The 15,776-nt window shown below is 35.7% G+C and overlaps 1 protein-coding gene across 1 annotated transcript; it reads right to left on the reverse strand.

Annotated features, from left to right (window-relative positions):
• Positions 1–1,720: 1,720 nt before the first annotated feature.
• LOC129974864 (collagen alpha-1(I) chain-like) lies at positions 1,721–12,890 on the reverse strand. Its single transcript, XM_056087631.1, has 2 exons — positions 11,661–12,890; positions 1,721–5,770 (listed from the first exon to the last, which is right to left on the reverse strand). Exons 1-2 carry the CDS (start codon positions 12,882–12,884, stop codon positions 1,742–1,744), a joined length of 5,253 nt encoding a protein of 1,750 aa, XP_055943606.1. The 5' UTR covers positions 12,885–12,890; the 3' UTR covers positions 1,721–1,741.
• Between the last annotated feature and the right edge of the window lie 2,886 nt (positions 12,891–15,776).

The following is a 15,776-nucleotide window of genomic DNA, read 5'->3' on the forward strand; positions in this document are numbered from 1 at the left end:
TAAATTTAATTTGATTAATTAATTAATTTGGTTAATTAATAATTAAGTAACATATCAAGACACATAATTTTGTCTGAGATAAAGAACTAAAGCATCTAAGTTTCTGACTTACTAAAAAAATTTGTCAGAATTTACGCCAACCTACATAATTTCATACAAAGATTGATAAATTTGGTGGGAAGCATACTTCTCACGGCCCTAGAAAGGGTTAATATATTATTTTTATACTTTAATAAGTATTTCATATTTTGTATACAAACTCTTAGCTAGGAGGACATCATTATCATCAACAATCTGTGTTGATAATGATAATAATGATGGAAGTTCTTAAATGGCCTTCAAATAGAGAGTCTCGTTGTTATTACCTACTGTTCAATCTCCGATTCTAAAACCAGCCGTGCTTTTGCACATGCATCAGAATGCGCTTATTTAATCAAAATGGGGTGAAAGGAAAGATGAAAGAACATTTAATAATAAGGTGAACTCCGATTATATGTGGCTTAGGAGAGTAAAAACTGGAAAGATATACTAATTCACAATAAAATAATTCAGATCTATTTTTATGTATTGTGAGAGATATAAATATTAAATTTTGAAGAATAAATGGAAGATTTATGTCCTTAAAATTTGTTAATTCACTTTTTTACAAAATAATAACAATTTTTAAGTTAAAAAAACTTCTTTTGTTTGTTATTGAGTCTTTTTATAACATTTTGAGATTAATAATGGTCGATGATCTCAGTCAAATTTAATATTATATCAAAAATTTTTAAGCCGAGCTCTGAAAGTTTTTAATACCATTTGAACCAGCCATATAAGCAAACAATGCGCAATTTTGAGTTAGCAATGAAATAGATCAGAAACAACACTAGGTTCACATACATATAGGGAGAAAACAGAACGAAAAATTATCTAACGGGGCGAAAATCAAGGTCAAAGAATGAAGAACTCCGAAATGTGTTCATCCTTCCGAATGTCACTTCTTAACGAGGTAAAAACCATCGAAAAGTACGAGTCTTGGGATACTAAAAAGAACAGTAACTTCCATGGAGAAAGATATTTAATATTATAAGAAATGAGTAAGTTAAGCAAGCATATATTCATATGAATAAATTGTGAATCTGTATGAAATATTGTATTTTTCGGTAAAAGAAAATATAGCGAACTTATGGCTACATGCAGAAGAATGCAGTATTTTCTCATTCACATATGACATCCAGTAGATAGAAAATATTATTTTAAGTTTCATGAAACAGAAAAAATGGTTTTAATAGTCGCATTTCTGAATGATTTACTTTAGCTATTTCAAAATCTGGAAGACAATTGACATTTTTTAGTACTTGTATTTAATTAATACTTCAGATCGATTATGATGGAAACTGTGCAATTATTATGGGAAATATATAAAGTAAACAAAATAAGTATAAATGTCTCATTACATCTATTTATCTTAATTGAAATTAAAAAAATATCATTAAAGACTTTGATATATGATTAGAAAAGGAAAGATAAGAGATTAAGAAAAGTTTTAGATAAAATTTTATTTCTGAAATTTGTGCAAAAAAAAAGTAATAAAAAGAAAGAGAGATTAAAAGATCAGAATAAACAATCAAACGAATATAGAGAATGACTGTCATAAAAAGAAAAAAAAAACAATAGATATATGCAAAATTTAATATAATTACATATAAAATCATTACATTGAAGATAAAAAGGATTATTAGTAATTCATCCGAAATTCTCAACCAAGAGTTTGTAAAACAGCTTGACTGACTACTGCAGCTGACTGGCCAGTTGCACTCAAGTTAACTTGCCCGATGTTAGAAGAATTCAGGATTTGGATCAAAGCCGAAACAATTTCTAAAAGAGTCTGAGCGAAAGTTTCACATTCAGAAAGACCAGGGTTATTTGATTTTATTTGGGATGAAATGCTACCAAGTACTTTAGAGAGCCCAATGGGATTCCTTGGACCACTAGCCGCTAAAGAAGACATAGCTGAAGATATTCTTGAAGTTGCAGCTGGTGATGAAAGTCGGGAGACAGCAGAAGAAACCACAGGAGATTGACGTAAGCCAGGCCCGGAAGATCTTTGTGGCGTTCGAGCAGATTGTCCTAATGGTAATGGTGCCTGTGATGCAAATCTTAATGGTCCTTGCTGTACTGCGTCATAGATCGACAAAGAGCTCACAGCAGGTCCTTGAGGTCCTGGTCCTGATGCAACTTGAGTTGGTCCCTGTGGACTAGATTCAGATGGTAATTGTGATCTAGGTCCGAGGAGCGATACGGAGCTCACAGCAGCTCCTTGAGGTCCTGCTCTAGATGGACCTTGAGGAATTGGTCCCTGTGGACTAGGTCCAGATGGTCCTTGTTGTACGGTTCCGAAGAATGATACGGAGCTTACAACAGGTCCTTGAGGCCCTGAGACTGATGGACCTTGAGGAATTGGTCTCTGTGGACTAGGTCCAGATGGTAATTGTGGTCTGGGTCCGAAGATCGATACGGAACTGATAGCAGGTCCTTGAGGTCCTGGGCTAAATGGACCTTGAGGAGTTGGTCCCTGTGGACTAGGTCCAGATGGTCCTTGTGGTCCGGGTCCGAAGAACGATACGGAACTCACAGCAGGTCCTTGAGGCCCTGAGCCTGATGGACCTTGAGGAATTGGTCTCTGTGGACTAGGTCCAGATGGTAATTGTGGTCTGGGTCCGAAGATCGATACGGAACTGATAGCAGGTCCTTGAGGTCCTGGGCTAAATGGACCTTGAGGAGTTGGTCCCTGTGGACTAGGTCCAGATGGTCCTTGTGGTCCGGGTCCGAAGAACGATACGGAACTCACAGCAGGTCCTTGAGGTTCTGGGCTAGATGGACCTTGAGGAATTGGTCCCTGTGGACTAGGTCGAGATGGTCCTTGTGGTCCGGGTCCGAAGAAAGAAACGGAGCTCATAGCAGGTCCTTGAGGTACTGGGCCAGATGGACCTTGAGGAATTGGTCCCTGTTGACTAGGTCTAGATGGTCCTTGTGGTCCTCGACCGAAGAATGATTCGGAGCTCACACCAGGTCCTTGAGGTCCTGGGCGTGATGGACCTTGAGGAATTGGTCCCTGTGGACTAGGTCCAGATGGTCCTTGTGGTCCGGGTATGAAGAACGATACGGAACTGACAGCAGGTCCTTGAGGTCCTGGGCTAGATGGACCTTGAGGAGCTGGTCCCTGTGGACTAGATACAGATGGTCCTTGTGGTCCGGGTCCAGAGAAAGATACGGTGCTGACAACAGATCCTTGAGGTCCTGAGTCGGATGGGCCTTGAGGAATTGGTCCCTGTGAACTAGGTACAGATGGTCCTTGTGGTCCAGGTACGAAGAAAGATGCGGAGCTCACAGCAGGTCCTTGAGGTCCTAGGCCAGATGGACCTTGAGGAAATGGTCCCTGTGGACTAGGTCTAGATGGTCCTTGTGGTCCTGGTCCGAACAATGATACGGAGCTCACAGCAGGTCCTTGAGGTCCTGGGCCTGATGGACCTTGAGGAATTGGTCTCTGTGGACTAGGTACAGATGGTCCTTGTGGTCCGGGCACGAATAAAGATACGGAGCTCACAGCAGGTCCTTGAGGTCCTGGGCTAGATGGACCTTGAGGAGCTGGTCCCTGTGGACTAGGTCCAGATGGTCCTTGTGGTCCGGGTCCAGAGAAAGATACGGTGCTGACAACAGATCCTTGAGGTCCTGAGTCGGAGGGGCCTTGAGGAATTGGTCCCTGTGGACTAGTTACAGATTGTCTTTGTGGTCCAGGTACGAAGAAAGATGCGGAGCTCACAGCAGGTCCTTGAGGTCCTAGGACAGATGGACCTTCAGGAATTGGTCCCTGTGGACTACGTCTAGATGGTCCTTGTGGTCCTGGTCCGAAGAATGATACGGAGCTCACAGCAGGTCCTTGAGGTCCTGGGCCTGATGGACCTTGAGGAATTGGTCCCTGTGGACTAGGTCCAGATGGTCCTTGTGGTCCGGGTATGAAGAACGATACGGAACTGACAGCAGGTCCTTGAGGTCCTGGGCTAGATGGACCTTGAGGAGCTGGTCCCTGTGGACTAAGTCCAGATGGTCCTTTTGGTCCGGGTATGAAGAACGATACGGAACTGACAGCAGGTCCTTGAGGTCCTGGGCTAGATGGACCTTGAGGAGCTGGTCCCTGTGGACTAGGTCCAGATGGTCCTTGCGGTCCGGGACCAAAGAACGAAACGGAGCTGACGGCAGGTCCTTGAGGTCCTGTTATAGATGGACCTTGAGGAATTGGTCCCTTTGGACTAGGTCCAGATGATCCTTGTGGCCCGGGTCCGAAGAACGATACGGAGCTAACAGCAGGTCCTTGACGTCCCAGGCCAGATGGACCTTGAGGAATTGGTCCCTGTGGACTAGGGCGAGATGGTCCTTGTGGTCCGGGTCGAGAGAAAGATACGGATCTCACAGCATCTCCTTGAGGGCCTGGGCCAGAAGGACCTTGAGGAATTGGTCCCTGTGGACTAGGTCGAGATGGTCCTTGTGGTCCGGGTCCGAAGAAAGAAACGGAGCTCACAGCAGGTCCTTGTGGTCCTGGGCGAGATGGAGCTTGAGGAATTTGTCCCTGTGGACTAGGTCGAGATGGTCGTTGTGGTCCGGGTCCGAAGAAAGACTCGGAGCTCACAGCAGGTGCTTGAGCTACTGGGCCAGATGGACCTTGAGGAATTGGTCCCTGTGGACTAGGTACAGATGGTCCTTGTGGTCCGGGTCCGAAGAACGATACGGAGCTCACAGCAGGTCCTTGAGGTCCTGGTATAGATGGAGCTTGAGGAGTTGGTCCCTGTGGACTAGGTCCAGATGGTTCTGGTCCTAAGAAAAACATGGAGCTCACGGCAGGTCCTTGAGGTCCTGGGCCAGGTGGACCTTGAGGAGTTGGTCCCTGTGGACTAGGTCGAGATGGTCCTTGTGGTCCGGGTCCGAAGAACGATACGGAGCTAACAGCAGGTCCTTGACGTCCCAGGCCAGATGGACCTTGAGGAATTGGTCCCTGTGGACTAGGGCGAGATGGTCCTTGTGGTCCGGGTCGAGAGAAAGATACGGATCTCACAGCATCTCCTTGAGGGCCTGGGCCAGAAGGACCTTGAGGAATTGGTCCCTGTGGACTAGGTCGAGATGGTCCTTGTGGTCCGGGTCCGAAGAAAGAAACGGAGCTCACAGCAGGTCCTTGTGGTCCTGGGCGAGATGGAGCTTGAGGAATTTGTCCCTGTGGACTAGGTCGAGATGGTCGTTGTGGTCCGGGTCCGAAGAAAGACTCGGAGCTCACAGCAGGTGCTTGAGCTACTGGGCCAGATGGACCTTGAGGAATTGGTCCCTGTGGACTAGGTACAGATGGTCCTTGTGGTCCGGGTCCGAAGAACGATACGGAGCTCACAGCAGGTCCTTGAGGTCCTGGTATAGATGGAGCTTGAGGAGTTGGTCCCTGTGGACTAGGTCCAGATGGTTCTGGTCCTAAGAAAAACATGGAGCTCACGGCAGGTCCTTGAGGTCCTGGGCCAGGTGGACCTTGAGGAGTTGGTCCCTGTGGACTAGGTCGAGATGGTCCTTGTGGTCCGGGTCCTAAGAAAGATACGGAGCTCACAGCAGGTCCTTGAGGTACTGAGCTAGATGGACCTTGAGGAATTGGTCCCTGTGGACTAGGTCCAGATGGTCCTGGTCCGAAGAACGATACGGAACTCACAGCAGGTCCTTGAGATTTGGGGATATATGGACCTTGAGCAGATGGTCCCTTGCAATAGAAATAAAATGAATGCCATTAAAAGCCTAATAATTTTCCCATTTTGTTGTAATATGATATATATATTCTATAATATGTGTTATAAAATGCTTTCCATATAATTATTTTTACAGTAGAATTATTCCTATAAAATATTTCCATCAGGGCATCCATCTTTCAGATGTATTGATTGTTGAAATGTTAAAAGTACTTTGAAGTACTATGAAAACAGAATATTTTCTACTTTTTTATATTGGGGGAACCCCTATATATATTTTCTTATATCTCTGATCCTTTTCGATCAACTTATATAAAATTTAATATATGGAATTTTCTCCGTGGGTAGAATTATTTTAACGATAAAAAAATAGGATTGCTGTTGGAAAATTTGGAGAATTTAGTAGGGGAATTTGTTTCTCCGTAATTTTCTCATCTGTTTTCGAATAAATTTTTATTTCCATACCTCCGCATAAAGCCGAGTATACCTTGCATGGTATTTAACAATAATTACGAAATTTAACATTTTTTCTGTACCTGTGGTTAGAATATGTGTTTTGGACGCCATTTTACAGACCTATAGAAACCCAAATTTTTCACGGGTTTATATTTATAGTCACAAATTTGCGAACCATATTTGATTGATTTAAATTACCGTATTGATTAATTATTGCGATTACATGCACGCAGATTTACAGACGATCAATATCTTGACAGATTCGGTTCAAAATTTGATACGAATGTATATTTTGGAGGCTAAATCTGTGTATCAAATTTTATCTTCATTACTGTTTGCATTTTGGAATTATCGAGTTCACTTGTGCTTGAACAGCAAGACAGACAACTTTTACTAAATAGATTTCGTTCAAAATTTGATAAAAATCTGCAAATTGGGTCTTGTGTAGGCTTTCGATGTCCTAACTGCATCGTCGAGATATATCAACCAACACATATCGATATTTTTCGATATATCGTGATATCACTATTTATTTATAGCTATTATATATTATAAATAGCATTTCTCAATGTATTGATTAATCAAAATGAATCCAAATAAAAGGAAGTTTCCTTTTATATAGTAAAAAATATTTGTATTCTTGTCGATAAAAATAGTTAGAAAATAATTGTGTTAAAACTCCTTTAATGTCAATGCCAAAGCAAAGTTTGCATGTTACAATTTATGATATTGCATTTTTCAATAATAGTATAAATTTTGAAAATTTAAAACAATTTTCTTCATTCCTCTTAAAAAAAGAGGAAAACGATGTAATAATGTCTTTAACAAGTAAAATTAAGCAGTTTTAGTAAAACTCGAATTCGAAATCTGATGTTCTGGAAAAATTAATTTTGTATATGATTTACATAAATTCCATTCTTATTTTAATAGACAGATTTCATTTAAATATGCACTAGAATTTTAATAATTGGCATATTATATAAGTAAAATTAATCATTCAATTGACTATTTCAAAATTCAAAAATAGACGAAAATATAATTCTGAAAAGAGTAAAACATTAATAATAAATATTATGAAGGGTAAATTTGTTTATGTCTAAATGATGCAAAACATTAGAAATTTTAGAAAATCTCTTGATCATGATTAAGTAAAAGAAAACTATGCTATTATATATCATCATTAATATAAACTCAATAAAAAAACTATCACTCAAATATAACACTATATTTTTCAATATTAAAATTCTAGCTAATTTTCTGTCTACCTGTCTGTTATTTCTAATTATTCTATCAACATTTTGGCCTATTATGAAATTCGAAATGAAATTTTTAAAAAAATGAAAAATTAAAATGAAGGGGGGGGGGAATAAAAAAAAAGGGTTGCATAAAAATCAGTTAAAAGATTGAAAAATTACCACTAGAATATCTTTATATTAAAAACAGAAAAATAATAATTTCTCAAAAAATTTCTAAAATCAATTTTTTAAGAATTTTAAAATTAATTCAAAATACTATATATCTGAAAATAAAAAAAAAAGTGGAGGAATGAATAAAAAAGGACAAGTAAAGAAAACTCTGTCAAACTGCATGAAAATTTGGAAAAAGCGCAACATATAATCTAATAATATAAGCTGAAATAAATCGGAGTAAGAAAATTTATCAATTAAAAACAGCCTTTATCTTAAATACACAATAAAATATTGTAATGAAAAATATATTATGAAATTGGAAAAGAGCATAGATTTTCCACCAATATACAAAACAACGCCTTGAAATTAAAAAAGAAATATTCATAAAATATTACCATGACTGATTCTCAAAAGTAATGCAAATTCGATTATTACAGGAATCTCGAAATTACCAAAAATTTGGCATGTATCGAAAATTGGATATGTATAGACATCCGATACTATCGGCAATTCGATATGTATCGAAAATTCGGTAAGTATCTTCAATTCGACATGTATCGAAGATTCGTTTTAGTAGTTAGACCAAGACTGATAGAGTACTTAAACTAGTTTTAAAAGAAGTTGAAATTTCTAAGAGCCCTGATGGTCATCGTTTTAAGATTTGTTGATTTCTTTTTCGTAGTCAATATTTGTGAAGGGGTTAGGTGAAAGGGAAGAGGTTCCCGTTCACTAAAGGGCATTTACACAAAAGTGTTCCTATCATTTATACAAAAACTTGTTAGGACAAGTGCATATTTTATGGTTGACGATTACGCTTTCGTATTGCAATTTGTCTTGCATTAAAAACTCTGATACGAATCTCTCTTAAATGTATTTTTGTAGGAAGATCTGAAAGATTTCAAAGGTTCATTTTTTACTCCAGATTGTTAGATCTCAAATAGCAACATATATATATATATATATATATATATATATATATATATATATATATATATATATATATATATATATATATATATATATATATATATATATATATATATATATATATATATATATATATATATATATATATATATATATATATATATATATATATATATATATATAATTTTTAACTTCAATGAACAACTAAAAACTTCAAATTCACACTGCTACTTTTATATTTGTTTATATTTAGAACACAGTTTGAAAGTTATCTGCTATATTAATTTTGAACAAATTATTTTTTTTCCCTCATAGAACAATGATTTTTCATATCTCGGCTATATTTAGTTGTTAATAGTGCATTTTCTTACAGTAAGATATAATATTTGTATTCTTGAATAAAAGAAGTTGCATTTTAATTCCAAGTTTATTTAATAAGAATATTTATATATTAAATTGCGGCCTCCGTGTCCTTGTCTGTTTAGAGCAACAATGCAAAGATTTTTAAGAAATGCAAAATTATGAAAATTTTCACAGGGAAAAACGTTTAAAAAATTGTTATACTAAATTCAAATCAGAGTTTTAGAATTAGATCAAAAATTAAGAATAAATTTCGTTCAAATCGAATTTATATAAAAAAATTAGTTTTTTTTTTCTTTACAACATATATATGTAAGTAAATTTTTGAAATGCATTATCAAATTTAGTATAGAAAGTATTATTATTTTTATTAAGTATTTAGTATTTTCTATACTAGTTTTTTATAAAAACTAGTATAGAAAGAATTAAACAAACATAAAAAAATGCTTGAAAAATGATGGCAACGTTCAAATTAAACATATTTGCTCTGAATTTTAAATTTAAATTAATGAATATTTAATGAAATTGTAATGAATATCTTCTTAATGCCTAAATTGGATCGTAATTTCTTAATTAGATGAATGCTATAAGTTTTTTGAAATAAAATCCTTTTTAGCATCTGTTTCTGAACAATTACATTTGGAGTTCAATTATTAGCATGATTTTAAATAATTTAATTTAATTCATAAAATTATTAAGAATTATTACAGAACTTCTTTATTATTATTTTTGGAAGATATTTCGCATGTTTAGAGTGAAAAAGGCATAAAAAAATTTACTTGAATTGAAAATATATATGGAAATAAAAGATACATAATTCTTTTATCATAATTAAATTTTTGGTGGCATCTTCCCGTTAGGGAACAGAAAACAATTTATTCCAAAATGACATGCTTAAAGCAAGTATTTTTTTTTATATTAGAATATGGCTAGATTTACAGAAATATTAACAAAAATTGAGTACGATGGTGAAAAACATCGGAGAGCAACAAAAATAAACACTAATCGGCAACCAAAATAAAATCGGAAAATAAATTGTGAACATCGATTTATTGTAACGCGATTCGTCGTGAACCATGATTCATGATCACGGTGTCGATAAATCGATATTTTTCATAAACTGACATAAAAAATCGATTTTTTTTTTCGAAAAATATTTTTTTCTTCAAAAATATCGATTTTTTTTTTTTATAAATCGGAAATCGGCACAGTCTTAATCTTGAGTCTGTAACAAATTTCATCCGTCTAGCTCAAAGCGTTTTTGGTTATTATGATCACAGACAAACAGACATAATGACAAAAAAATTCGTTTTTCAGAGTCAAGAAGATTCGAAATTTGGAACTACGACAAAATCTCAAATCCAAATTTGATTTACGAATTTTTGGTGATTGCAGTACTTTTTTTACACTTCGTATACGAAAAAGATAAAAATAAGTTTCAGATGAAGTGTACAAAACTCTTATCAAATGCTGAAGTAAATAGAATTATCAATATTGATCATATGATATTGATCATATCATATATTGATCATAGATCATATATTGATCATAGATCATATATTGATCAATATTGATCATATCATATAATATTGTTCATATGATAAGAACTATAATAGAATTATCAATATGACAAGAACTATCAATATTTTTCTAAGCATTCAATGCTCTAATTAATAATATTATGAATTTCAAACTACGGAATTGTATTTAATGAAAAATTGAGCGTCATTGTCTATGAGAGTTTAAACAACAGGTCTGAAAATTCAATACCATAGTATAATCTTATTAAAAATTAATTATTTCTCTATGATTGGAATAGTTTTTATTGTATATTTTGAATTATAATTTCAAATTCAAAGCATCGCTACAGCAAATGTTTCATGAGTATAATAAGAAAAATATTCTTAATTCCTACTAAATATCTCACATTTATTTTGTTTTAAAGAGCTATTAAATGAAATTATTCTCCTTTGGAGATTAGCTTGTTCATTCTAATAGCTGACTTTTTAGGATATTAAATATTAATATGCATTGCAATTTTTAAAAAAAATTCACATTGATATTTTATAAGACATGGATTTAATTAAATAAATCAAAATGAATTATAACACATGGAAATTAAAAACTGTATATACTACGAAATAAAAGCGGAAGTGGAAATCCTATTTCGGAATAAGGGTTTACGCGTTGATTTAATTTTAATTTCAGCATTGGTAAAACGTAAACGAATATTTTGATAGATGAATTTGAATTTCATTATAACATTAAAAGCTTTTACGAACTGTGTATTACATTAAAAATTGCTAAAAATAAAAAAAATTATATTATGTCGAGGTAGATATAAACATCAATTTCCATTAGTAATTCATAGCAATCACCAAACTGGCAATTGTTAAGCCTATTTTTGAGCTCGATTATACTTTATTTGATGCCTATTTCTTAATTTCTTTTACATCTTCCAACCCTGAGTGAACAGATTTTTTAGTAAGCTCAATCCAGAGTATTTGTAATATTATTTTGTAGATTCAGTAATAACCAGAGTTGAATTAAATGCTGCGGTAAAAACACTCATTGAAACAGTCTAAACTTTCACAAAGTGATTTGTTTACATTTGGCAGTTGCCATTAGACAATTCGTGATTTCTTTGTCAGGTACGTTAGCATTTTAAATACGTAGATATTCAATGAAAATATATTATATGAAAAATGCTAATCTACATGTAATAATTTGCTCTGAAATTAGAAAAAATTACCTTTAATGGTCCTTGTGGACCAGGTCCATATGATGTAAGAACACTTGCAGATGGTTCTGGACCTTGTGTTCCTAGTCCAGATGGTCCTTGAGGTGATGGAGCCTGTGGTCCAGGTCCTGATGGTCCTGGTCCGAAGAACGATATGGAACTCACAGTAGGTCCTTGAGGGCCAGGACTGGATGGACCTTGAGGTGATGGAGCATGTGGTTCAGATCCCAATGATCCTTGTGGTCCGGGTCCATAGGCCGATACGGAGCTGAAAGTAGGCCCTTGGGGTCCAGTTCCGGATGGACCTTGTGGTAATGGCACCTGCGGTCCAGGTGCTGCTGGCCCTTTAGGTTCTGGTCCGAAGAACGATATGGAGCTTACAGAAGGTCCCTGACTTGCAGGACTGGATGGTCCTTCAGAAAATGATTCCTGTGGAATAGGTCCAGATGGCCCTTGTGGACCAGGTCCATATGATAGAATGCCTACAGATGGTCCCGATATTTGCAATCCGGGGCCAGATGGCCCTTGTAGTAATGGTGTCTGTGGTCCAGGTTCCGATGGTCCTTGTGGTCCAGGTCCATAGGTAGATACGGAACTGAATGCAGCCCCTTGAGGTCCAGGACCGAATTGGCCTTGAGGTGATGGTTCTTGTCCCGTTGTTTGTGGTCTTTGAGGAGTTTGGCTGTAAGATCCGGCTATGCTTACAGAAGCATACGTTCCTCCTTGTCCTGGTGTTCCGTAACCTGTTGCTCCAGTTGTTGATGCACTTGTAATTTCATTTGATGTTGCTTGAGCAATCAGGAAAATCAAACTTTTGATTTCGGAAACAAACTGTGCATTTATTCTACCTGTTGTTTCTAAAAACGCAGTTTTTAGAGCATTTCCAATTGCTTCAGTTTTTTCGTTAATACTAAGACCCCCTTCCTCCGCCACAGCGATTTCTGCCATAGATGAAGCAAATGCCATGTCCAAGGCTTGCAATTTTGCTTTAGAAGTTTTACTGCTGCTAGCAAATTTTTCAATTGAAGTTGTAAGGGTTTCACCAATAGTGGACATATCATCTAACTGGTTAGAAGAAAATGCACCACTTCTTGCAATCGCTCTAAGAAAGCTGTTAAGGAAACTTTCTGCCAGTTGTGTGCTTTCCCAAGGAGAACGAGCTGCCTCCACGACAAGGAGTGCTTGGGTGCTGAGCACCAGCAGGCATAACAATGAAAAAGTCTTTGACCAATTCATTTTCTCTGTCTCCTACTGTTTTCGGAATGATACTAAAAAGTTCGCGGCCCTTTTATATCAATGTTTTACGTGATGACTGCCAGCTAGTTATACATTTAAACTTTAACTTCTTTCTTTCTTTTTTATTAATGCCATGAACTAAATGACTCAATTTCTCTTACATCAAAATTTTCTAGAACAATTTTATAAATTCTACGCGTCACCCTTTCCACCTGTTTGCGTGACTACGGTCGTACAAGACTAAAAATGTTTTTCTCTTAAAATAGTAACGCTTTTTCTTTGGGGACTTTCAGATTGAATTGTTGAATTTCTTTTTAAACTTGTTTCATTTTCTTCGTATTATTTTTAATTAGAATTTATTACTTTTCATATAGATTTTTTTTTCAATTTTGGTAAAAGGTACCGCAAGCGCTCCAAATAATTCATTGCAATTAAGAATAAGCAAAATTTTAGCTTCTTTACGAGATTTTGTGGAACTTTCTTTCATTAAATATGATTATTGAAACAGCAATACTTGTAAAATATATAATAACTTAAAGGATAGCATCTCATTTTGTAGCTTTTTAATTCCATATCTATACATAATATAAAATGAAGTCCTCTGAAAGTGTTTGTATGTTGAAACCCTAAAAACTCGAGAAATAATTAACTAATTTTGGAGATACTTGTACCATTTTGTAAGGAATTTATTGGGGAAGGTTTTAGTACTTTAAAGTCATATCAAAATAAATAAAAGGAGTTTTATAATTGCGATTTTAATTATTCCGCGCATGCACGAAAATCTCAAACTGCGCATGTGCAAATATTAAGAGCTGTGGTATGCATAGGAGATACATTTCTTTGTTTACTTCTGTATGGTATTCAGTCACGTCAGAACGGAATTGGATGAAATTTAACACAGAGATAGATTATAGTCTGGAATAGGACATAGGCTACTATTTATTCCGGTTAATTTCTCAAAAATCTTTTCATTTCCTCACCACCAAATGAGTAAGGCTTCAGTCTTTTTTCTCCTAGGCTAATGAGGTTAGGCTTAACATTTTTTCGACTAGTTATTTCAAACGATTCTGTTCATTTTCTTAGTGCTTTATGTATTTAAAATTAAACATTGTTCGGTCTTTCGGATTCATTCTGAAGTACTTTTAAATTAAAATAAAACAGAATAAAGGAAATTAAAAATTTCTAATCTGCATTGCGTTATTCCAACTGGCGTAGAAAATTCACGCATTTGCGTTGCTCCAATTGACGTCAAAAATTCACGCATGCGCAGTTTTTTCTTATTACTGACAACTGTATTTTCATTTTAATCAAAAGTTTAAAAATTATGTGTATTATACTGTTGTAGCTAATAAATAATCTCAATCAATAAATAAAATAGAGTTGATTTAAAAAAATACGGACTTGATTTGAATCTTCTGCTAGCCCAACTCCGCAAGGCCGCAATATAGCTCTGGCTGTAGCTTCCTCGGGCATTGCTGCAACTTTGCTTAACGGTGGCCTGACGGCACTTCCGTTTTCAAACTGCTGCTTAATCTTCCAAGCAAAGATACCCCAACATGCAGTATCACCAAAAACAGCGGCCGGGGAGTCCTTTTGTAGCAGTGCAAGTTAATATTATAGGACGAGTGCAGAATGTTGCACAAGCATGCATTAGAGGCGTTAAACCAAGTCTGCAGGACGGCAACCAGGCAGTGATGGGCGGCGTTAACGTTTTGCTCACAATAACCTGTTTGCAATTTTAGTGAGCACTTGCGGACTATCAGACCCCCTCCAGCTGTGAGATAAATACAAGGACGCTTTATCAAAAGATATTGTACATAGACTGGATGGCACTCACAATGACCTAATCAGTAACGGAGCTTTAATATTGATTGAGGCGCAAGATGCCTAGGTCAGTTCTTATACATATACATCGAAATTTCCACGCGAACGAAGTCGCGGTTATTAGCTAGTCTATAATAAAAACGATGAACATAGCCCAATTGTACCCAATTTTATTTTTAATAATAAATCAAAAAATAAAGCAGAATATCAGGATTTCTTGTAAGATTTTAGAAGTTTTAGGGTAATAAAACATTTTTTGTGGACAGAAAAAAAGTTATTATCAGGATTGAAATCACCATTGTTACAAAAGCTGGAGCTTAAATTTAATTATATATGGAAGACAAAATAACATGAGTATAGAGTTAACATGAGTCAAGAGTAAAGCAACGTTCACACGATACTAACTACTGCGCGCAATGAAAAGCCACGCCTACCTGAGAAACATTACGTGATCTCATTAGGAGAAGAGCAAATGGTTGTTTTATTGGGACAATTATTTGCCATTGTTCCATTGTGATCAGGTGATGCTCTTCAGGTAGGCGTGGCTTTTCATTGCGAACAATAGTTGGCCTCGTGTGAACGCTGCTTAAGAGTAAGAGTAAAGAGTAGAGAGAGAGAGAGAGAGAGAGTCTAGTTATATTAATATTCCATTTTGAAACAATAGGATTATTTTGGGATAGGAATAATAATTTTGAACTGCAGTCAGATGATATAAAGGATATTTGAACTGGTACATGCACCATTCACAAACTTCAGGACCACACTAATGGGAAGTAATGTGTAGGGAAAAGCAAAATTATCTTGCTATTTTGAAATGCCAGTAACTTTTTATTTATTTTTTATCTTAATTTCTGCCTTTTTTTAATTTTTATCTTCATTCCTGACTTTCTTCTTTTATTTTATAGAAAGAACTTTGGAAATTTATCATGAATAGATATGTCATTAAGATAACAATACCTGGATAAATTTATTGGGTAATAGGTACTCAAACAATTAAAAAAATTTATTAAAACATAATTTTATTTTGAAAACTAAAATGCGAAGATTCAAATTTTCTGTAAGTAGAGC

This window comes from Argiope bruennichi, chromosome 7 (assembly GCF_947563725.1).
Source record: "Argiope bruennichi chromosome 7, qqArgBrue1.1, whole genome shotgun sequence".
Lineage (NCBI taxonomy): Eukaryota > Metazoa > Arthropoda > Arachnida > Araneae > Araneidae > Argiope > Argiope bruennichi.